This window comes from Rhinopithecus bieti, unplaced genomic scaffold (genome assembly GCF_001698545.2).
Source record: "Rhinopithecus bieti isolate Rb0 unplaced genomic scaffold, ASM169854v2 scaffold_51905, whole genome shotgun sequence".
In the NCBI taxonomy this organism is placed as follows: domain Eukaryota; kingdom Metazoa; phylum Chordata; class Mammalia; order Primates; family Cercopithecidae; genus Rhinopithecus; species Rhinopithecus bieti.
The window spans coordinates 1,637,724-1,662,234 of NW_016821253.1; the positions used below are offsets into that span (position 1 = coordinate 1,637,724).

At 49.4% G+C, this 24,511-nt stretch overlaps 1 protein-coding gene across 1 annotated transcript in view; it reads right to left on the reverse strand.

Annotated features, from left to right (window-relative positions):
- The window catches only part of PXDN (peroxidasin), a 110,677-nt gene extending 87,463 nt beyond the window's left edge, over window positions 1-23,214 (reverse strand). Inside the window, exon 1 of the mRNA XM_017860278.1 lies at window positions 22,910-23,214. Coding sequence (XP_017715767.1) covers window positions 22,910-23,109 — 200 coding nt within the window. The 5' untranslated portion in view covers window positions 23,110-23,214. The remainder of the gene's footprint in view (window positions 1-22,909) is intronic.
- Window positions 23,215-24,511: the final 1,297 nt, after the last annotated feature.

The following is a 24,511-nucleotide window of genomic DNA, read 5'->3' on the forward strand; positions in this document are numbered from 1 at the left end:
GACCACCCAAAGCTACTCTACTAACCAGCTACCCAAACCAGCTCTACTTACCTACTCTGCTAACCAACCACCCAAAGCTACTCTACTAACCAGCTACCCAAACCAGCTCAACTAACCTACTCTGCTAACCGACCACCCGAAGCTACTCTACTAACCAACTACCCAAACCTGCCCTACCCACTAACCAACCACCCAAAGCTACTCTACCAACCTACTCCACTAACCTACCATCCAAAATGATATTGCTTGGCTGTGTCCCCACCCACATCTCATCTTGAACTCCCACATGTTGTGGGAGGGGCCTGGTGGAAGGTCATGAATCATGGGGCAGGTCTTTCCCCTGCTGTTCTCGGGACAGTGAATAAGTCACACGGGAGCTGATGGTGGTGTAAGGTGGAGTTTCCCTGCAAAAGTTCTCTCTTTTGCCTGCTGCCATCCATGTAAGACATGGCTTGCTCCTCCCTGCCTTCCGTCATTACTGTGAGGCCTCCCCAGCCACGTGGAACTGTAAGTCCATTAAACCCTTTTTTTCTGTATAAATTACCCAGTCTCGGGTATCTTTATCAGCAGTGTAAAACAGACTAATACACAAACCTACTCTATTAACCTACCACCCAAAGCTGCTCTACTCACTGACTCCACTAACCTACCACCCAAAGTGACTCTACTAACCAACTACCCAAACCTACTCTATTCACCTATTCCACTAACCTGCCATTCAAACCTACTCTACTCACCTACTCTACTAACCTACCACCCAAAGCTACTCTACTAACCTACTACGCAAACCTACCCTACTCACCTATTCCACTAACCTACCACCCAATTCTACGAACCTACTCCACTAACCTAAAACTCAAAGCTACTCAACTAATCTACCACCCAAATCTACTCCATTAACCTATGTGACTAACCTACCACCTAAACTTACTCTACTAACCTACTCTAACTTACCACCCAAACCTACTCTTTTAACCTACTCCACTAACCTACCACCCAAAGCTACTTTACTTACTCCACTGACCTACCACCCAAAGCTACTTTATTAACCGATGCCACTAACTTACCACCCAAACCTACTCTTTTAACCTACTTCACTAACCTACCACCCAAACCTGCCACACTGTCTACTACCACACTATCTACCACACTAATCCAACATATGAATCTACTGTACTAACCTGCCACACTCCCCGCCTGCCACACTCACTCACTCTGCCCATCCCACAGGGGAGTCCTGAGCCCCTCCTGTGAGTCACTCTTTTGTCTGGTGTCCCCACCCAAAGGAATTCAAGCCCAGAGTTTTAGGAGAGAGACTGCGCAATTCCCAGGATGGCAGCTGACCAGGAAGGGGTGGTTTCCATTTCTCTGAAGAATGCTGACCAACCCAGTGTTCGCAATGTGTGTCACATGACCTGGTCCTCCTGGACCGCAGCTGGTTGGACCTGGGTGGGCACCTGACCCAGGACAGCAGTCCACATGCTGGCCACTTACTGATGCTACAGCCCTGGGGAAGCATGGTAGTCACAGCTCCAGTCCAAAAGCCGCCTCTGCTGATGGAATTCCCTCCCGCTCAGGGGAACGTCGGCCTTTATTCTGTCAAGGTGTTCAACTAATTGGACGAGGTCCACCCACAACACAGAGGACAGTTGGCTTTACTCAAAGTCTCCGATTTAAATGTTACTGTCCTCTAAAACCCCTTCACAGAAACATCCAGAATAATGTCTGATCACATATCTGGGTGCAGTGGCCCAGCCAAGTCGACATAAAATTCAGCAACACAGGCAGGCAGGCAGCGTGGCTGAGGACGGGGCTCCTTCATGTAGAAGGTGCGAATGTGGCAGGCAGCGGAGACGAAGCCACCTTGGGAGAAGTGTCAGAATTCAAACAACTGAACGGGAATAGTTTAAACAACTGTACGGGTTAATTGAGGTGGTTCCTCTTCGGAAAGACCCAGTGTGCTCTTTGAGTTGAGCAAAATAAATGGATGAATCATGTTATCCCACTGGGCATTCATCCAGGATTCAGCCAACCGGCAGGCAGGAAGCCCCTCTTCACAAACCAAGCCCAGGAAGTAACTGACTCCAGACTCTACTGAAACAGATTGAGTTTTGCTTGTTGCTTTTCTAAAAGCCTCAAATCGGCCAGGCGCGGTGGCTCACGCCTGTAATCCCAGCACTTTGGGAGGCTGAGGCCGGCAGATCACGAGGTCAGGAGATCGAGACCATCCTGGCTAACACGGTGAACCCCTGTCTCCACTAAAATACAAAAAACTAGCCGGGTGAGGTGGCGGCGCCTGTAGTCCCAGCTACTCGGGAGGCTGAGGCAGGAGAATGGCGTAAACCCGGGAGGCGGAGCTTGCAGTGAGCCGAGATCGCGCCACTGCACTCCAGCCTGGGCGACAGAGAGACTCTGTCTCAAAAAATAAATAAATAAATAAAATAAAAGCTTCAAATCAGGCTGTTTTAATGACCTCCACTGAGGAAATGAATCACAAAATGGAATGAAGAAATATTTATACCAAATAGTTACTAAGAGACTCAAAGGGGATCTGACCTAGGGGACTTCCCCCACATACACGTGACTTGTTAGGAAGACGAGAAAGGCAAGCCAGGCTGATGAGTGAATGAGGAAACGCTTTTTAAAGCGCCCAGTAAGACAGTTTTATCAATGAAAAAATACCACAGGACAAAGAGGTACACAAGAAATAATGAACCCAAGAGCGGTTGACAACGGACGGGCTGAAAATGAACTATCAGGAAGTTTCTGAGCGAGCGGACACAAAATAGAACATGTAAAAAGAATAAAATTAAGCCAAGCAGTCCCTCTTGAAAGTTCTCCACGTGGACGTCTTCACTTGACCTCAGGTTATTCCAGTCACCAACCAGCATGGCCATTCCCTCACCCCGGGACTGTGATGTTGATGCAGTCTGCTCTCTCGGCACTGAGTCCTCAGAGTCCTGGTGGCTTGGCAGTCCCTCTCCAATGAGAAATTGAGAACAGGAGAATCTCAACGCAGCATCCACTGTGTGCAATGCATGGGTTATCCCAGCATCCAGATTCTAGCTGGCTGTGATCCTCAGAAGAACTGGAACATATTCACCCACATCATTTTCTTTGGAGCTTTATTTTCTCAACAACCAGTTGAAAAAGACTGCTAGACACAGAACTCTGAGGAACCTACCAGCAAAGGAGGCTTCTCTTACCTCCCCTCAAAAAATATAAGAAAGTTGTATTTTAAAATCAGTGCATTCTGAACTTAGGAGAAAAGAGGTGTGCATCTACAGGTGGGGTTCCTTCCACAGCTACCTCCTTCTCTATGACCCTCTAGCTGGGCTTCCAACACCATTCTTGAAATATGGGAGGGGGTACGAGGAAGCAGGGACAGGCTGTGGCTCAAGGAGCACAGGGTTACACGGCAGGGTGTGCCTCACAGCCTGACCCCTTCTGGACCACTAGCACCTGACAGCCTGCTGCTGTCACCAGTGTGGGACACTTCACAGTGATTCCAGTAGTGAGGGATGGATGGATGGGTGCATGGGTGGGGAGCTAGATGGAAAGATGGATGTGTGGATGGATGGATGCACGCACGATGAATGGATAGACAGGTGGGTGATTATGGATGAATGGAAAGATGGATGGACTAATGAATGGATAGATTGAATGAAGGATGAATGGATGGGCGATGATGATGATATAGATGGATGAGTGGCTAATGGATGAATGGGACAGTGGACTAATGAATGGATACACGAGGCTGACTGGAAAATGAATAGTTATAAATTGAATGGACAGATGGGATGAATGGAATTAATTGAACGGAAGAAAGAAATAGATGATGAGTGTTATGAATGAATTGAACAGATAGATGGACTAATGAATGGAAAGGTGGATGAATGAATGCCGTTAATGGATGGGATAGATGGAGGATAGAAGGATGAATAATAGATGGATGTGTGGTTATGGATGAAATGAAAAGATGATAACTAATTGAATGAATAGATGAATGAATGGATTAATGGGTGGATGTGATGACTGGATAAATAGTATGGACAAGTGTTATGGATGACAGGACAGATTGGATGAACTAATAAATGCATAGACGATGAATGAGTAATAAATGATGGATAGAAGAAAGATGGTGGTCATTACAGATGAATGGACGATGGATGGACTAATGATTATGGATGGACAGACGGATGGATTAATAAATGAGCAGATGGATGAATGAATGGATTAATGGACAGATGGATGGATAGATGGATGAATGGATAGATGAGAGGTTATGGATGGATGGGTAAATATGTGAATGGATGGGGTGACAAGGGCACTGATCCAAGAAAATTATACAATGAAAAAAACATGCACAAGAAAACAAGTGTTCAAGACTCGTATCAGCCACCTGTTGCCATGCCAATACAAACATCCCATGTGTTTGAGTAAACTACAATCATGAGTAATTGTATTTGCTTTAACTGATATTTTAAAAGTTAAAAGTGTTGCTCTGCTGGTTATAGATTTTTAGAAATAGTTGCTTCATACCAGGATGCAACAAGTCTCATCTTATTCCCAAAAGGAAGCTTGGCTATGACTAGGAAAAGGAGCATAAATTTAATGACAAGGACTTCAGATAAACTGCAGCCTTTGTTTTCCACTGTGGAAACACACAGATACTATCGCATTTTGTCTAGAAAGCCATGTTTTCTTTCCCACAACAATTCTCAGTGAAGAAATCTTCCTGCCTGAGAGCTGTTATAGTCTTATTTTTGTCTCTGCAGAAAAAAATATTAATCAAAGAGTTTCAATCAGTGCTAAGTCAAAATTTTTCCATCTCTACCAACATCAGCCTTATATTTTATTTAAAATAAATCTGAATTTCTGTTTTTACTGTCTGTAATTCTTAGCAAAGACTTAACATAAATCTATGTGAGTATGACCTTTTAGAAATTGAGAATTGCTTTTTAAAAAATAAAGACAGGACTTTGGGAAGGGAAGGGCACACTCATGGATCACATCCTGGACCCCCGGAATGCAGAAAGTGCCATCTCAAAAGGGAAAATCAGATGTTTCTTAAACATACAGGTCTGGTCTGTTAGACAAAATTGCCATTCTAAAATGAAGTGAACACTCTGCTTCCTTGTAATTTCCTGTTTGCATCGAGGTATCCGTTTCAATTAAAGCCAGCCCATGAAGTAACGGCTGACTGAGCCCTGCGAGCACACACAGCCCACTCTCCACCCGGAGAAGCCCCACCGCCCCTCACAGTCATCCCTAGTCCCACACGGCGCACTCTCCACCTGGAGAACTGCCACTGCCCCGTCACAGCCATCCCAAGTCCCACACGGCGCACTCTCCACCCGGAGAACTGCCACTGCCCCGTCACAGCCCTCCCAAGTCCCACACAGCCCACTCTCCACCCGGAGAAGCCCCACCGCCCCTCACAGCCATCCCAAGTCCCTCCTGCTGCCTCTTACTGACCCTACTTTGGACTTCCTTGGCACGGCCTCGTATTTCAATTTATCGCACTTAAATGTGCAGGATTCCATGCAAGCCGGAATAATAAGCAGCTTCCACTGCAAAAGCATCTACTGTGCTTGGCTGTTACTAGGAGGTTTGCACGCACACCCTTCCTTACTCCTCAGGACCCCTACATATGGGGAAGCCGAGGCCTCAAGGGGTGCGGTCACGTCCTCGAGGGAGCACATCTGGAAAGCACAGAGCAGGACCCCAGCTCAAGGCTGGCACATGCCCTGTACCTGCTGCTGGTTCCACCACACAGGTGCATTTTTCCTCAGCCCTCAATTAAGCAGCATTCCCACCCCTCTCAAGAACAGTCTCCACCGTGTCACACCACAGGTTGGTGGAATCCAACCCCTGCCCACCAGACCCGTTGTGAGTCAATCGCTGAGAGCCAGCTGAGATCATCTCCATCCCCAGCATCCGCCAGCGGGGCCTCCACATGGCGTGTTCTTTCTGACTTCCTAATAGTATCATTAAATATAACAACTTTAGAGTTGATCTAGCCTGAAAGGCAAGATATTTTCTCCCCTAAAGAAGATTAGTTAGGGACTGCTAAACTGTTCATTGTCTTGTGCTATTCTGCTCAAGACTGTCCCGTTCCTTTCTTTCTTTTTTCTTTTCTTTGACACAGGGTCTGGCTCTATTGCCCAGCCTTGAGTGCGTGCAGTGGTGCAATCACAGCTCACTGCAGCCTTAACCTCCGAGGCTCAAGCAATCCTCCTGCCTCAGCCTCCGAGTGAGTAGCCAGGACTACAGGTGTACACCACCATATCCAGCTAATTTTTGTATTTTTTGTAGAGATGGGTCTTGCCATTTTGCCCAGGCTGGTCTCTAACTCCTGAGCTCAAGAGATCTGCCTGCCTCAGCCTCTCAAAGTGCTGGGATTATAAGCATGAGCCACTGCACCCAGCCAACTGGCCTGTTCTTAACGACTAATGTAAACCCTGCAGCACGGATTCCGAGGCAGGTCTCGCTTGAGGCGGTCACACAGCAAGGGCGCCTGCTGGCAGGGTCCCTGGGCCCTCGGCACAGAGCCTCTCTCTAGAAGCTACCAGCCGGAGAATACAGTCCGTCATTATTTGCAGATTCCAAATTCATGACTTCATCTCGAAAATCAGTACTTGCGGCACCTCCGCCATTATCTGTGGACAGGCGCAGAATGGGGAAAACACGGAGCCACCTGATACCCAGGCCCACAACTGAGCTGGTGAAGCTGACACCGACCCTCTTATTTCCACTCTCCTACCGTAAACAGGGTCTTTTTCAAGGTCTATTTAGGGCCACGTGTTTCACACTCTCTGGGCTTTTGTTGGTGATTTTGCCATTTAAAACGGCCCGCAAGCACAGTGCTGCCGTTCTGTCTGTGCGGTCCTCACAAGGAACAGGTGTGGTGGAGAAGCTCCACTCAGGAGTGGGGCACGGTGTTCACGGCCACAGCTCGTTAACAACGTCAGTGAATCAACAATGCACAGAAACAAAGTGTCCTTCAACCGAAATGCATCCGAAACAGGACGATTTGATAAAACTTGTGTGGCCAGAGATGTAGCCCTGTGAGTCCTCCAGAAGCGAGACAGGCCAAGCACTCTTACTCAGGGTTCCAGGGCTCTGAAGAACGGGACCACCAAGGCTAACCAGGCTCCACCCCCGGTAACAGGTCCTGGCTAACCACGCTCGGCCCCAGGTAACAGCAGGCAGGGTGCTAGGCTGGCTGCTCTGTGAGCTCCTCCCAGTGTAGGGCCCGGTGTGCGGGTCCCACCACGACTATGGGTCTGGTAAGACCAGCTGACGGTGGGGCAGAGGCCAAACAAGCTAGAGACAAGCCACACAGCGCAAACTGTCAGAACCGTCAGAACCTGGGATAAAGACAGAGCTGGCAAATAAACACACATGACAGGCACAAACGCTAGATGGTTTGGCTCTCAGGGCACACTGAAAATCAAACCATTTGGAGAAAAAACACATTGCAATAATCAAAATGGAGTTACTCAGCAAGGAAACACCAGCACTTACACAGGTTGTATTTCCACCATCCCAGGGTGAGAGAGGCGGCGTCTTCGGCCGCCGACCCTCCCCTCAGCCCTCCCTCCTCACCTGTTACAGGCTCCCCTCGGTAGGGGCAATCTGTATTCGTCCTGTAGTAGGTCAGTCACCACCGCTTAGCTACAGAGAACATCCATCCGCAGGAAAATATGAACGGGGGCCAGGAAGAAAACCCAACAGGGTAAGCACACCGTGGGCCAGCCACGGTCCCTGGTGCAGATCAAAACCTCCCAGAGGTTTGCACAGCAAGGTGGGGGTGAGGGGTAAAAGTCTACACATTGGGTGCAGTGCACACTGCTTGGGTGACGGGTGCACCCAAATCTCAGAATTTACCACTAAAGAACTCATTCATGTAACCAAACACCACCAGCTCCCCAAAAACCTACTGAAATTTTTTAAAAAAGATTTCTATAGAAATGTGCCCTAAAACAATCTAGACCGAACCAAAAATGGATGCAATCACACTTTGGAAATATTGTTTGCAGGAGCAGAAAAGTGGAAACAAAGAAATGACCCATAATAAGAATTCTGTTAGGCAAATTCGGCAAATTTCAAACAAATACCGTGTGGCCATTAACAAGGATGATGGAGGCCTCTAATTACTGAACAGACACACAATCATAATATATTCCCAGATTTTAAAACTACACCAAGTGCATTATAGAGCAGAACATGTATCATGACCCAATTTTTGAAAACAGATACCTGACAGATAAATATTAACAGGTAGACAGACAAATACTGCTACACACTACACAGGTGTGAATGCTTCCCTGTATGTGTGCATCTGAGGACAAAGCCCAACTAGTTAATGTTTCTCTCGAACAACAGCAATGTGAGTAATTTGTTTCATTTTGTTCATCTTTATTTTTAAATTTTTCTAACACGAACATGTGCAACTTGCATAAAAATATTTTTAAGATGTGTTGTAAAAGAAAGCCGGGTGATGCAATTAGTGGGTGAAAGAGCAGGCATCATAATTCTTAGCGACAGCTTGTCGGAGAAGAAGCTGCTGAGCCCTTGTGGCAAACAGGCCTGGCAGATTATACCCCTCTGTGTACCTAACCAAACTCCACACCGACAAGAGGTGAACATGGATGGGCAGTTGAGGGGTCCTGGAGAGAAGGCAGTGGGGCAAATTTCCAAAGCTCTTACAAACTGATACACAACTTTAGAATTGCACTAAGTAAACAGGAAGAGCTGGGCCCCTTGGCTAGAGGGCAGCACCGGGGGCAGGCTCAGGGTATGACGGATGGCCCAGTCACAGGCAGGGGAGGAGGCATGTTTACATCTGAGTTAAACCACTCAAACATCCACTCCTAGTCCCCAGAAGCCAATGATCCAGGCTGAGAATTCGGGATTCCTGCTGGCTTCCTTCTAAGCCTTCACTGGTGACCCATTACTTCTCTAATTACCCAGGGTACCCATGAGGTCAAACCCAAATCTGTCCCATCCCTTAGAGAAAAGTCTTCAGTTAAGCAACTGGATTACAAGCAATCCGGCTGTGACCTATGGTTCCAGTCGCTGAAGCCATTCTACCCTTAGCACAATAATCACGCTGGGCCATCATGCATAAATAAACTGCCTTTAATCCCCAAATGATAACAAAATTCTTCCTGTTAGAAGAGGAGGGAGAGAGTTTTAAAACTATCTGTGGTAGTAGTTGCTACAGCCCACATTAGAAGCTGGGTTGGGAGGTGGTAAAATCACTGTAAGTCCCAGAACACAGAAGCAAGCAAAGGGAATATCAACATCACAGACCTCTCCGAAAAGTGACAAGCAGGCAGAGCTGCTCCATCCATGTCAACAGGACACTGTTGAGGAGAGAGCGCGCACGTGCGCGCGCACACACACACGAACTAGCGGGAGGAAGTTTTAAGAGAGTGAGCAATAATTGCATGCTATTAAACTCTGGGACAGCTATGGCAAAAACTGATAAGTTCATGGTCCACTTCCGCTTCCTGGACACGCAGCTGACCTCCGCATCCCAGCACCCTTGCACCTGGGTTGAGACATGTGCCGTCTCTCTGGTGCACTGGGAGCAGGAACGCGGGTCAGCTCCAAGCAGGTGGGAGCAGTGAGCCTTCACATAACCTCCTCTCTCCCCTTCTGTGACAGCTTCGAGGCCAGGAACGGACGATGGTGGAACTGCAGGCGGGGCAGAGCTGGGATCCTTGGGTCAAAGTTAGAGCAAACGTGTTCTCACCAAGCCAGACTAAACAGCTTGGCTTGTGACAACCACTCACCTCTGCCTCTGCCAGAAGTGGGCAGCCACAGACGAAATTGGCCTGCCACACCCCACAGAGCTCAGGCACAAAACACACAGCTATCCCACAGCCAACCCCCGACCGCTCAGAGCTGAACCTCCAATGAAGAGCTGCTCCGCCAAGAACATCTGCCCGGGGATTCATGTGAGGGGGGCGGGAGCTCAGCTTGTTTCAATGCAATGAGGTTCTGCCACTGTTCAGGACACCAACTAAAGTTCAACGGCCCTGACTGAGGCGATGGCATTCCAAAGACAGACGGAGAACACCAGGATTGAGTCATTTTCATCTTTCCTTAAATTTGAGCTTGGAAATGTGAATGTGGTCATTATTTTATGATGTTATTTATTTTACCACACCTGCTTTACAGAAGAATTCAGAGAAGGTTAAAAATTCAGAGAACATTTGTTTTTAAAACGTGAATGGAGACATCTGCTTTAGAACAAGATGGGATTACAGGGGCAAGACTTTCTCTTCTGACTGAAAAAACCAAACACCAAAAGACTGACAAAATACATGAAGCAACTGTTTTCAAGTGACTGGGCATCAGCCAACAGAGCACTGATCCGCGCGAGATGGAAAACAGATGCAGCCAGCAGAAAACGGCACCAGCTCATTGCCTAAGAGAGAACACAATGCTGAGAGCCCAGGGAGGCCAGGGGGCAGAACTGGCAGGACAGAGGTGGGACGCCCGAGCCCTCCCAGGATAGGGCGAGAAAAGGCCCAGGGGCCTGCAGAGCGTCCAGCACTGAGCTGAGCCCTGACCCACACAAACTGCCCACGGCCAGAAAAGAGCCCCCCAAATGGATTAGGGATCACAGGGCCCCACACACACCGGACCAGAAGTGAGCAGTGCCATCTCATCAGCCAGACTGGAAACCTCACGATTCACAGGCAGTCGGTATGGGACAGGGAAGGGTCTTGCCTCAGCTGTTGAAAATGATGAGCCTTAGGTAAAGCACTGCTCCAATCCTGACCAACAAATCTTAAAAGCAAGACCTTAAAGAACCAAACTGTTTCCATATAACTGCACCAAGTACAAAGCTCAAGGATAAGTACAAGAGCACAAAAATGTCCAGTGCTCACCAAAGCGAAATTCCATTGTCTGGAATCTGCTAAAAAAAAAAATGATACGGCATGAAAGGAAGGATATTACAATCCCTATTGAGAAGATTAAATTATTCAATTAAAACCAACCCAGAGCTGCCACAGATGTGAGAGTTAGCAGAGTTAGTAGGTTATTAAAACTATACGGCCAGGCGCGGCAGCTCACACCTGTAATCCCAGCACTTTGGAGGCCAAGGTGGGTGGATCACGTGGTCAGGAGATCCAGACTATCCTGGCTAACACAGTGAAACCCTGTCTCTACTTAAAAAAAAAAAAAAAAAAAAAAAAAAAAAAAAAAAAAAAACTTAGCCAGACTCTAAGGCTAAGAGTCATGACATCAAGTAGTCATGGAAGATTTGTTTTTAATACCCACATTTTCTAGAGGTGAAAATCACAATGTCTGATTTGAAAAATACATAGAATTAGCAAATTCGACATTGAGAAAGACTTGTTACTTTCAAGACAAAAAATAGAAACTACCCAAAATGAAAGACATGGAGAAAAAGACACAGTTACAAAAAATTAAGCAATAGATGAGTGAGCCGTGGCCTCATACATGTATAACTGGAATCTTCAAAGAAGAGGAGACAAAGGTGGGGACAGAAAACACATCTGAAGATGAAACACCCCCAAATTTTCCAAATTTGAAGAAATCTGTAAACCCACGGGTCCAAAATTTTTTAAATAAAATTAAAATCAAAATTAAAAAACCCAAGCATAAGAAACACAGAGAAAACCACACCAAGGTATATCATAATCCAATTGCTCAACACCAGGGATAAGGAGAAAATCTTAAAAGCAGCCAGAAACACACAGATGTTCTACTGACACGACACGGGTGTCAGCAGATTTCTCACGGGAAACTATGTAAAAGGACGTTTCTAAAGCAGTGTCGGCCAGGTGCAGTGGTTCACGCCTATAATCCCAGCACTTTGGGAGGCCGAGGCAGGTGGATCACCTGTAGCCAGGAGTTCAAGACTAGCGTGGCCAACATGGTAAAATCCTGTTTCTACTAAAAATACAAAAATTAGCCAGGTGTGGTTGTGAGTGCCTGTAATCCCAGCTACTCAGGAGGCTGAGGCAGGAGAATCACTTGAACCCGGGAGGCGGAGGCTGCAGTGAGCTGAGATGGTGCTGCTGCACTCCAGCCTGGGCGACAGAGCAAGACTCTGTGTCAAAAAAAGAAAAAAAAAAAAACTGTGTCAAGAGAAAACCACTAACTCAGAATATTACTTAGCAAAATATCACTCAAAAATGAAGGCAAAGTAAAGCACTTTTTAAACATCCAAAAGCTAAAAGAATCGATTACCAATAGAGCTGCACTACAAGACTTTTTTTTAGAGTTCTTGAAGTAAAATGACTGAATTATGAACCTACACATAGGAATAAGCAGCATTTGAAAGAATTAAAAACATGTTTCTGTTTATTTAAATCTCTAAAAAGATAACTGACAGCTTAAACGAAATCGTCAAAGTACAGTATTGAGTTTATAACATACGTACAAATAAAATGTAGGACAACAATATCACAAAAATTGGGGCCAGAGAGAAATACACCACTCAGATATTTCAGGTTTGGGCCCAGATCACTGAAATAAGCTAAAAATTGCAAAAAGGTTATTCACATGAATATTTTGGTCTCCCAGTACATAAAAGTTATATTTTCACTACAATATAGCTGATTAATTATGCAATAGCATTGCATCTAAAAAAATGTACATACTTTATTATTTTTTTTTAATTTATTTTTTTGAGACAGAGTCTCACTCTGTTGCCCAGGCTAGAGTGCAGTGGTGCAATCTCGACTTACTGCAAGCTCTGCCTCCAAGGTTCATGCCATTCTCCTGCCTCAGCTACTCTCCGGAGTAGCTGGGACTACAGATGCCCAACACCACGCCCGGAAAATTTTTTGTATTTTTAGTGGAGATGGGGTTTCACCGTGTTAGCCAGGATGGTCTGGATCTACTGACCTTGTGATCCACCTGCCTCGGTCTCCCAAAGTACTGGGATTACAGGCTTGAGCCACCACACCCGGCCATACTTTATTTAAAAAATATTTTATTGCTAAAAAAATTTTATAAAACACCTGAGCCTTCACAGAGTTTTCTTCTTTTTGCTGGTAGAGAACCTTGCTTTGATGTTGCTGGCTGCCGAAGGATCGGGGTGGTGGTTGCTGAAGGTTGGGGTAGCTGTGGCAATTTCTGAAAATAAGACAACAACGACATTTGCCGCATCTATTAGCTCTTCCTTTCCCAAAAGGTTTCTCTGTAGTAGGTGATGCTGTTTCATAGCTTTTTATCCACAGTAGAACTTCTTTCAAAATTGAAGTCAATCGGCCAGGCATGGTGGCTCACCCCTGTAATCCCAGCACTTTGGGAGGCCGAGGCCGGTGGATCATGAGGTCAAGAGATCAAGACCATTCTGGCCAACATGGTGAAACCCCATCTCCACTAAAAATACAAAAATTAGCTGGGCGTGGTGGCACGCAGCTGTAATCTCAGCTACTCGGGAGGCCGAGGCAGGAAAATCGCTTTAACCCGGGAGGCGGAGGTTGCAGTGAGGCAAGATTGTGCCACTGCACTCCAGCCTGGCAACAGAGTGAGACTCCACCTCTAAATAAATAAACAAAGGCTCGTATTTGCCTATCCTACAAAAATTGGAGTCAATCCTCTCAAACCCTGCGGCTGCTTTATCCACTAGGTTTAGGGAATATTCTAGATCTTGTGCTGTCATTTCAACAATGTTCACAGCATTTTCACCAGAAGTAGAATTCATCTCAAGAAGCCACTTTTTATGCTCATCCATAGACACAACTCCCCATCTGTTCTGGTTTCATCACGAAGTTGCAGCAATTCTCTCACATCTTCAGACTCCGTTTCTAATTCTAGCTCTCTTGCTATCTCCACCACATCTGCAGTGACTTTCTCCACGGGACGTCTTTGAACCCCTCAAAGTCATCCATGAGGGTTGGAATCCACTTCTTCCAAACTCCTGTACATGTTGTTTGATCCCCCATGAATCAAAAATATTCTTAATGGCGTCTAGAATGATGACACCTTTCCAGAAGGTTTTCAATTGACTTTGCCCAGTTTAATCAGAGAAATCGCTATCTATAGCAGTTATAGTTTTATGGAATAAATTTATGAAATAATAAGACTTGAAAGTCAAAATTAGTCCTTAATTCATGGGCTGCAAAATAGATGTTCTGTGTTAGCAGCCATGAAAACAACATTAATCCCTTTGCATTCTCCATCAGAGCTCTTGGGTGACCAGACACATTGCAAATGAGCAGCAGTATTTTGAAAAGAATCTTTTTTTCTGAGCAGTAGGTCTCAACAGTGAGCTTAAAATATTCAGAGATCCATCCAGCAAACAAATATGCTGTCATCCGGGCCTTGTCTCTCCATTGGTAGGGCAGAAACACAGTAGATTTAGCACAGTCCTTAAGACCCTAGGGTTGGGGAACAGGAAATGAGCGCTGGCTTCAGTTTAAGGTCACTAGCTGCATTAGCTCCTACCAAGAGTGTCACCCTGTCCTTTGAAGCTTTGAAGCCAGGCAGTGACTTCTCCTCTCTAGCTATGAAAGTCCTAGATGGCATCTTCTTCCAATAGAAGGCTGCTCTGTCCACATTAAAAATCTGTTGTTCATGTAGCCACCTGATCACTGATATTAGCTGGAACTTCTGGAGAACTTGCTACAGCTTCTCCATCAGCATCTGCTGCTTCACCTTGCACTTTTATGTTATGCAGTTGACTTCTTTCCTTAAACTTCATGAACCAATCTCTGCTAGCTCCAAACTTTCCCTCTGCAGCTTCCTTATCTCTCTGCCTTTACAGAAACGAAGAGAGTTAGGGCCTTGCTCTGGATCGAACTTTGGCTGAGTAGAATGTTGTGGCTGGTTTGCTGTTCTTCCCAAACCACTAAAATTTCCTCCATAAACTAACTGATGCAAGAGACCTAGCTTTTGACTTACCTCAGCTTTTGACATGCCTTCCTCACTAAGCTTAATCATTTCCAGCTTTTGATTTAAAGTAAAGGACATGCAACTCTCCTATCACTAGTACACGGAAATGCCACTGCAGGGTTATCAACTGGCCTGATTTCAATACTGCTGGGTCTCGGGGAATAAGGCCTGGAAACGGAAAAGAGATGGAGGAATGGCCAGCCAGTGGAACAGTCAGAACACACACAACATTTAGGTTAGGTTTGCAGTTTTACGTGGGTGTGGTTTATAACACCCCAAAACAATTACAATAGTAACATCAAAGATCACTGATTACAAGGCAGCCACAATGGCTCACACATGTAATCCCAGGGCTTTAAGAGGCCAAGGTGGGAGGACTGCTTGAAGCCAGGAGTTGTGGATCAGCCTGGGCAAATAGCAAGACCCTATCTCTACAAAATAAAAAATTAAAAATAAATTTTTTTAAAAATTCAGGCATGGGGGCCCATGCCTATAGTCTGGCTACTTAGGACTAGCTAAAAGTAGGAGGCTAAGGCAGGAGGATTACTTGAACCCTGGAGGTGGATGTCAAAACTTAGCAAGCATACTTTAAGTATGTGCCCTTTCAAAATGTCCATTATGTCTGATAAGGCTTTTGTTTTCTTAAGTAAAAATTCTCATGTGGACAAAGGTCAAATAGGGTAACAGTCACTGGTCAAGCTCCTCCTTCTGATTTAACCGTAGAAAAAACGCAGACGCTCCTGCAGGCTCCTCCTAAACCTCCAAAGCTCGGCAGGGCTCAACATGCAACAGCCCGGTAGGATGGAGGGTGCGGGGCTGACCGCAGCCTGCTTTCCCGTAAACACCCTGTCCTGGTGCTCCGGGCTGCTCAGATGTGCTGGGCATCTGGACAGGAGCAGGGCATGAACCCTGCTTTCCATGGGCAGATGACGCAGGAGGCAGCCAGATCTGGAATAAACAAGACGCCTGAACACACAGTGCCCTCGGACGGCCGGAGGACGCTGCCATTCACCACCTCAAGCCTCCGGGTTAGGCTCCTTGGGGGTCTGCGTCTCCCGTCCTCTTCGCTTGAAACAGGAGGGAAAGCAACATCCTCCAGGATAAAGAAACCAATGAACGAAACAGCAGTGACGACTGATCTCGTGCCTACGCCAGGGAGATCTAACCCACGGAACAGCGGGCAGTCTACTCATGGTTTTGTTTGTTTTTGCCAGCTTCAGTTTACCTTGCATGAGTAATCTTCCACTCAGATGTATTTTAGGCTTTAGTATTTTGCCTTTTGGGTCTGACGAGAAATTAGATGGGGAAAAATATAATGCCTATTTTCTTTCTTTTTTTTTTGAGACGGAGTCTTGTTCTGTCCCCCAAGCTGGAGTGCAGTGGCACGATCTCAACTCACTGCAACCTCTGCCTTCCAGGTTCAAGCGATTCTCCTACTTCAGCCTCCCCATAGCTGGAACTATAGGCGTGAGCCACCACACCTGGCTAATTTTTGTATTTTTAGTAGAGATGAGGTTTTGTCATGTTGGGCAGGCTGGTCTCAAACTCTGACCTCAGGTGATCCGCCCACCTCAGCCTCCCAAAGTGCTGGGATTACAGGTGTGAGCCTCCAGACCCGCCTTAATGCCTGTTTTTCAAAATAAACTTTAAAACAAAGAAAACAAAAATTACTAGTGTTACCAATTTAGAAAAATATCTATCAATCAGTTGTATTACTTTAGCATCAAAAAAAGCATGCAGCCACCCACTAACATACGTGTGCTAAGCTACATGCAGGTGTTCCGGCAGCACGCAGTTTAACAATTCAACCATCCAGGCTTGATCCTGGGGAGCTACTGGCCCACATAGAGAGATACCACTTAACAGGCCGGGTGCAGTGGCTCACACCTGTAATCCCAGCACTTTGGGAGGCGGAGGCAGGTGGATCACGATGGAGACCATCCTGGCTAATACAGTGAAACCCTGTCTCTACTAAAAATACAAAAAACTAGCCGGGCGAGGTGGCAGGCGCCTGTAGTCTCAGCTACTCGGGAGGCTGAGGCAGGAGAATGGCGTGAACCCAGGAGGTGGAACTTGCAGTGAGCCAAGATTGAGCCATTGCACTCCAGCCTGGGCAAAAGAGTGAGACTCCGTCTTCAAAAAAAAAAAAAAAAGAGAGAGAGAGAGATACCACTAACATACAAAATGTCCTGATCGGCTGTTTAAGCATCAAACATGGTAAAGTTTGTCTTCTCTTAAATTGAATTCCCTCAAAAAAGGTACTTGTAAATAATTCACATTTTCTTCTGAACCCCAAAAACATATGGAACTATCACTTAAAATAATTAGTAAACCTGGGCGCTGGGAAGCATGAGAGCTCTCACATGTTGGTCACTAAAACACCAGAGGCCGGCAGTAGCTTCTCAGCTCCAGACCCTGAGTAGGAGCTGGGAAGATCTCCGTATTCCTGAGAGATCCCCCAATTCCCAGGCCTGAGTTCCCCTCCCCGAGCACTGCTGTGGGCCCGGCAGGACTTCATGCATTTGCATCTATTTTAGCTTCTTCTTACTGTCATGTGCAAAGGAAAAACACTTGGATTCTCCAATCAAAAAGGTATTTATCTCATCATATGCCAATGGGAATCGGCATAAGGCAAGTTGATCATCAAATTTTTTTTTTTTTTTTTTGAGACTAGGTCTCGCTCTGTCACCCAGGCTGCAGTGCAGTGGCGTGATCCCAGCTCACTACAACCTCCGCCTCCCAGGCTTAAGCAATTCTCATGCCTCATCCTCCCGGGTAGCTGGGACCACAGGTGTGCACCACCAGGCCCAGCTAATGTTTCTATTTCTAGTAGAGAAGTGGTTTCGCCATGTAGTCCAGGCTGGTCTCCAACTCCTGAGCTCAGGCAATCTGCCTGCCTTGGCCTCCCAAAGTGCTGGGATTACAGCCATGAGCCACCACACCCAGCCTGATCTTCCAGCTCTTACCTAGCTTTGAGATTCATGAGGAGATCTGCCCTGCAGACTGGAATTTTGTCTTTGTTTGTGTTTACATATTTAATTTTGAACCCTGGATCTGTGCCATGGAAGCTCCTGCCTGGACAATGCAACACTCACTTTGCTTAAAAAGGCCGAGGCTTTACCCCAGGCAAGGGGCCCTCATCAGCTTCTGGCCAGTGTGTTCAGGGAAGATCAGATGCCATCCATGGCCCCAGAAGGTAGTCACGCACTCCAGACCCAGTGGCAAGGCCTCCTGCCCACTCATGGACGTCTTGAAAACTGGCGTGCCACACAGACCATCTGGTCCATTAAGACAATTCCCCAAATTTCTGCTTGTGCACTAAGAATGAGTCATGCATCCTCTTTCCACCGGACTGAGCTCTGTCGGAAGGGAACTATACAGCTGCCAAACATCAGCAACTAGGGAAACTGAGTCAGAACAACAGAGAAGCAAGCCGAGTCACCCATCCAGGGGAGAAAACCATAGAATATCGCAGCCTGTGGACCCTGGATCAAGCCGCGCTTGAAGCTGGAGCTGCCCCTGGATTCAGAGTCATATAGAAGGATATGCTTTCTTTTTACAACTATTTCCTTGACAGATAAAAAAACACACAGGAGGGAGGCAAGTTCTAACAATAGAAGAGCTCAATTACTCTGACTTCCTAACAAGAGAGAGCACTTTGCAGACATGCGGCACTCACATACTCACATACTGGTTTTCAAAGGTTAAAGTCCTGGTGAAAGCCTGGGGGTCTCACGTACTCCCCTGAATGGCAAACTGGACATCCCAGGAAAGGTCCCAACACGCACTCTCTTGGGCATGGGCCCTCTCTGAGCTGATGATTTTCCTCTTCTGGCCACAGAACACAGAGAGCTCTGAAGATCAACCCGTCTCCCAGGCTCCCATGCTGAGAAAATGTGTGGTCCGCCTACCACCTTGCAAAGATAAATTATCAACATCTAAATACGTTTTAAGTATCCGTATGGTACTTTTCAAACGTATTTGCGTGACAATAATACAGTCTTTGACTCTGTTGTGCCAATAAACAGGAAGTCATCATTTGTTCTATGGAAGGCAAACACTGACACTAGCGCCTGCAGGACCATCCCAGCAGATGCAACCCAGACTCATCCGCTTAGGGCGGAGAAGCCCCAGGCTTCCGCTCACACCCCAGGACCACTGCAGTCTCCTGCCCAAAGGAGGAGAGGCCTGGCGTCCTGGGGCTGCGGGTGCTCCCAGAAGCTGCAGTCAGATGTGAGGGAACTTCCGGGAGCAGGAGGATGCAGAGGAGGAGGAGGGTATGGAAAGTGCTGAGGGTGGAGAGCCAGGGAGTCCCTGGCAGGCGGGTCCCTCTCCAGCACCAGCCAGCTGGCTCCCTGAGTGCCAGGCAACACCCTGTGACCTCTATCTACGTGTGCGGTGGAGAGGTCCGCTCCGAAAGGCGGCCAGTTCTCCAAGGGAGGTCAGGGCAGCTCCAAGGATCAACCTCAGGGCTGATATGACGACTCAGGGGACACAGTCTCCTGGACACAGGAAGTCAGTTAAAAGGCCCAAAGACTCACTCCTACCTATGAACTCTGAGCCCCAGAGAGTCTGGGGGGGCCTGCAAGAGGGTGGAGACCCATGGAGCAGCAACACTGGAACCTTCTGCTCATGTGAACACAGGCCAGGAGGTGGGCATCCACTCGGTCCAGACCACCAAGAGTGCAGGTCCCAAGCGCTCTGTGTCCCCCATCCCCCGTCCCACCAGGCCTGCACACACCTGGGGTCATCCTACCACTCGCAGGAAGCCCCCTCACTCTCCGGGAGCCCCCACTGGACTGGGATTCCATGAAGGCGGGTTCCAGTCTTGTTTTCTGTGGGTGGCCCAACACACAGCACACAGCAAGGGCCTGAACACCCAGTAGATGGTGAGAAAAACTGAGAATGAGCTGCAGCTGTCTGGAGATCCTGCAGGAGAAGAGGCCCCGCCTGCCATGGCACCTGCCCGGAGTTTCTCTGCGATGCAACCTCCCTGAGCCCACCCCAAGCTCCACATGCCCAGACCCCTCCAGTGTCAGCGTTTCTGTCACAGAACTACAGTTTGGGACAATTCATGGCTTGCAGTGGCCTGGACTGTGGTGAGGATGTTGGTTTTGATGAGTCCATGACCACAGCCTCAACCGTGGCGGCTCCAGGGAAGAGAGGAAGGCAGGACAGGAGGAGGGCGTGGAGGGCCTAGCTCCAGTGTATCCAGCCAGCACCCTAGCGGCGCGACTGCAATGAAGAATGTTTCAAATGTGACCTCCCCAAAGAGGCTGGGGTTGAGAGGAGGAAAGGAAGGGGCGTCCAATGGCAAACTTTAATACTAGCTTTGAACTACCATTGTGATAAACTTCTATTGTGTTGGATACAGAATGAAACTGTATTCAAAAAACCAAGCATTTCTACACAGCTGAACTAAGTAAGGCCTCCGGAGGGGAGGCGCTCTCCAGGAGACCCAGCAGCAAGGCCAAAGCCCCCAACCGAGCAGGGCGTGGGCTCCTGCCATTCCAGAGCTCCCTTCACACTTGCAGCTGAGGGCACTCAAAGTTCAATCCAAACTGAGTCATAGGTGGGCTTATTTCCAAAGCCCCCAAGCCACAAGTCAAACAAGCCAGTATCAGACCCACTTAAACACACGTGTGGAGCATTTGAGGGGAAGGAGCAGTAAGATGTTTCCAATGGCTCTGATTTAATCTTTTGTGGAGATGGGGTGGAGGTGAGTCTCTTAAAAGCAAAGGGACACTATGATGGTTGGATAGCCCAACTAACTTTGGGGCAGGTTTTTTAAAATTTTCATATATAGTATGTTCCCAATTTCTACCAAAAAATTTTAATAGAAAATAATCACATATACATGAGAGCACAGTCCTGGGAGAATGCTGAAAGTGGACATGAAATGGTGCTTCACGTGTAGCATGTATCATGTATAACTGTGTCATCTCCAGCAACAGCCTACAGACCATGCCCCCAGAGACCCCTCAACATGATGTCCCCGCAGAATGGGTGTCCCTCTTCCTTCCGTCCCTGCCTCCCCAGGCTGCACTCCCTAGGGCTCGCTCATGACATGCATCCACTGTGCCTAAGTCCGCACGGCTACACCCTCACGTTCTCCAGGGAACACAGGTCCTGCTAAAAATCACCCGGCTGGAATGCATCCAGCCAGGACTCCATTCTGGCCACCAGGGCTACCCTCCTCCTCTTGGCCACAGGAATAGCATCAGGAGCTGGCCTTCTCTCCCAGAACTTCTGTTTCCACCGCCATAAAATGGGTATGTTCATTTCTCCAGGAAAGTGTTTAGTTCTATAAGGGATTTGATCAATTTAGCAGCTACCAGGCTACCTGCCTCACAGAAGCAATGTGACTCAACAGCGACCTTTCAAAGAATCACTGAAGACTGCAAAAACCCCTGAACGTGTAAGACACAAATGGACGCAAACGTATCCTTTGAGGAAGAGTTGTGAGAGCTGAGGATGATGTCACCGTCTACTCTTAGCTCCTTTTTCAAATTCGGTGAGGTGTTTGTGGACGAGCACACCAGGCAAAGCACAGCAGACGGCCCCATGTGTGTTCTACAACACTTATTTTAAAATGTTATTTTCAACAAGCAATTAATATTCCGGGACAAAGCATACCGCAAGCTTTATGAAACTGACCAGCTGTGAAACATGACTTCGGGGTCCCATTCTTCCACTGGCTCAGCAAAAATTACATTATCCAGACCCAGGGGAAACCTCACCCGGTTCCATTCTAAAAGTCCACCGCTTTTGAGTGAGATGTCCCCGAGACGTCCGGCCTGGGCTGACCATTCACGGGCTCTGGAAAGAAAGCCTTGGTCTCTCTCCGGAGGAACAACTTCCCAGGGGGAGAGGAACTCGCGCCCCCGCCCCGCCCCAGGGCCTGCGGGAAACGGCCAGCAAACGCGGCGACCCCGGGAGCGGGGGTCTGCCCCAGCACTCAGTTTCGGAGGTAAGCGCACTGGCCGCCCACTTCCTGAATTGTTCACTCAACTATTTTACAACTTTTGCAGACTCTCTGGGGGTGCCAAGAAGTCCTCTGGCTCAGCTAAGAAAAGTGAAAACTATTTTTGGCATGCAGAAGAGTCGCTATAGGACTAAATTAGAGTCGGCGCCTGAAACGCAGCCCGCCTTCACAGAAGATTCCCAAAACGCTGAATCCCAGCCGCTTCAGAACTCAGGAGGCCTGCAGCGAACTCTGGCGGCACCTCGGTCCCTGGAGACGCGGCGCGGAGGAACGGGGATTCCTGCTGTAGAGACCGTGGCACGGGGAGGCCCGCGGGCGGGACACAGGGTGTCAACCCCACCGCCACGCATCCGGTGAAACGTTTGGCACAACCGCGAACACGGTCGCGTGGATTAGAAACGAAAGAAGAGAAGTGCCGGGGGCAGAAACCCGCTCTGAGCCCCGGCTCCGTCTAGACCCGCGCGGCCCCTCTCGGGAACCCCGGCCGCCCGGCTCGCTCTGGGCGCAGGAACAGCCCCTGAGAAGCGCAGGGTCCCCGGGACGCCCCAGGGGAGGACGCTGCGGGCGGATGCGGGGGCACTGGAAGCGGGGGCGCCGCGGCCGCGGGAACTGAGGCTCCTCTGGGGAGGCTTCCCCGGCGCGGGGGGATGGGGTGGGCACCGCGCTCCACGGGGCGGGGAGGGGAGAGGGCGGAGGCCGGGGGAGGAGAAGGAAGGGGGGGAGGAGGAGGAAGAGAAGGAGGAAGGCGGGGGAGGAGGAAGAGAGCGGAGGAGGGGAGAGAACAGGACGAGGAAGCGGGCGGAGGGGGGGGGGGGAACGGCGGGGGGGGGGCCCCGCCGGGGGGGGGGGGGGGGGCCNGCGCCCCGGTCCCCCCACGTTCCCCTTTGGAGGTTCGCTTCTGCGTCCCGAGCCCCTAGGCCCCCCGCGCGCCCGATGCCCCCTCCACCCTCCGCGCCCCCCGCCTCCGCTCACCCCTGCGCTCCCGGATCTCCACGAACCCCCGGACCCCGCGCCCCCGGCCGCACTCACAGGATGGAGGTCTGCGGCGCCACGGCGGGCACGGCCTCCAGCAGCAGATGCATGCAGCGCACGGTGGTGCGGAAGCACAGGCAGCGGCTCGGACACCCTGCGCCCGGCTTCGGGGCCACCACGGCCAGCGCCCCCCAGGCGCAGCACAGCACAAGCGCCAGCAGGCAGCGGCGCGCGGGGCCCCTGGAGCGCTTGGCCATGGCCGACGGCGCGGACGGACGCTCGGACGCACGGAGCCACCACGGCCGGCTCCCGACTGCGCCCGCCCGGCCGCGGCCCACGTCCCAGCTGTGCGCGGGGGGCGGGGGGCGCCAGCTGTGCACATGCGCGAGGCTCCTCCCGGCCCCTCCGAATCCCCGAGGGCGGGGCGGGGCGAGAACCCGGGGCCCCAGTGTCCGGCCCGGGCGCCCGTATCCAGGTGGGGCGGCCCGCATGGCCAAGGCGAGCGCTCGGGGGCGCGGAGGAGAGCCTTGGCACCCCTGATTCTGCGCTCGGGACTCGGGACCCTGGGGCCTACGCGAAGCTTCCCCACTTTTCTTACCCGTGGTTTCTGCCTGCGCGCACTACGGGATTTTTTCTTGGCGCCTTGCTGTTTGTAACACTTTCAGAGCGCCTGCTCTGATCCAGGCACGATTCCAGGCGCGCACGCGCGCTCCTCTCTCTCCCTCTCCCTACCCGCAACCACGTAGGAAATTATTTAACGTTCAAAAAAGCCCCTCATTCCTTTTGAGGAAACTGAGGCCCAAGCCCCAAGGCGCACAGCAAGGGAGTCTCTGCGGGAAGGGTAGACCCAGGCGGTCCGGCTCCCCGGGGCCTGTCAGCCACCTGCTCTCTGCCGGCCGCCTGGCTCAGCACGGTTGGGAGCATGATACGCCCTGTGGAGTCCTTGGCGCAGCGCAGCCCCCGGGAATGCTCACGGCCTTCAGTGCCTGTCCTCCTGGGACAGGCCTAGGAGGAGACCAAGGGAACCCGCCCACGTCGGGTGTGTGTAGAGACAGTAGAAGACTTTAGAAAGGAGGGAAGACACTGCGTGAAATATGCACAGTTAAAGGTGGTGTTCTCACATAGTTCATACATTCTCTCCAGTCATCTCACAAGGACCCAGTCTCTGAATTTCACAGATAAGGAAGGTGAGGCCAAGTTGTTGAACCCAGGCCGCAGGGTGACAGTGCCAGATTCAGAGGCACACCTGGGCGTGTTCCCATCGCAAACCCCGAGTCTCAGCTGTGTCCCCGTGCTGATCTAGCCTGAGCTGCGTCTGAAGGCAGCCTGGAATGGGATTGGTGGGTAATCGGCTAGTTTCCTGTTGCTATGTTAAAAAACGAAAACAACTACCAGGAGACATAGCCCGGAGGTCACAGGGGCATTGCTGGCCACAGGGCACCATCTAAGGACTGGACTCCTGAGGCTGCTGGCAGGGGGTTCCAGTTCCTTGCCATGTGGGTCTCCATGGCCTGATGCCTCCCAGAGCAGGTATTAGAAGAAAGAGGAAGAGAATGAGAGCACAACACAGAAGCCAGGCTAGAATCTAACCTAGCCTTGGAACTGGCCCCACATCACACCTGCAGGGTGCATCCTCAGACGCTGGTGGGTCCTGCTGAC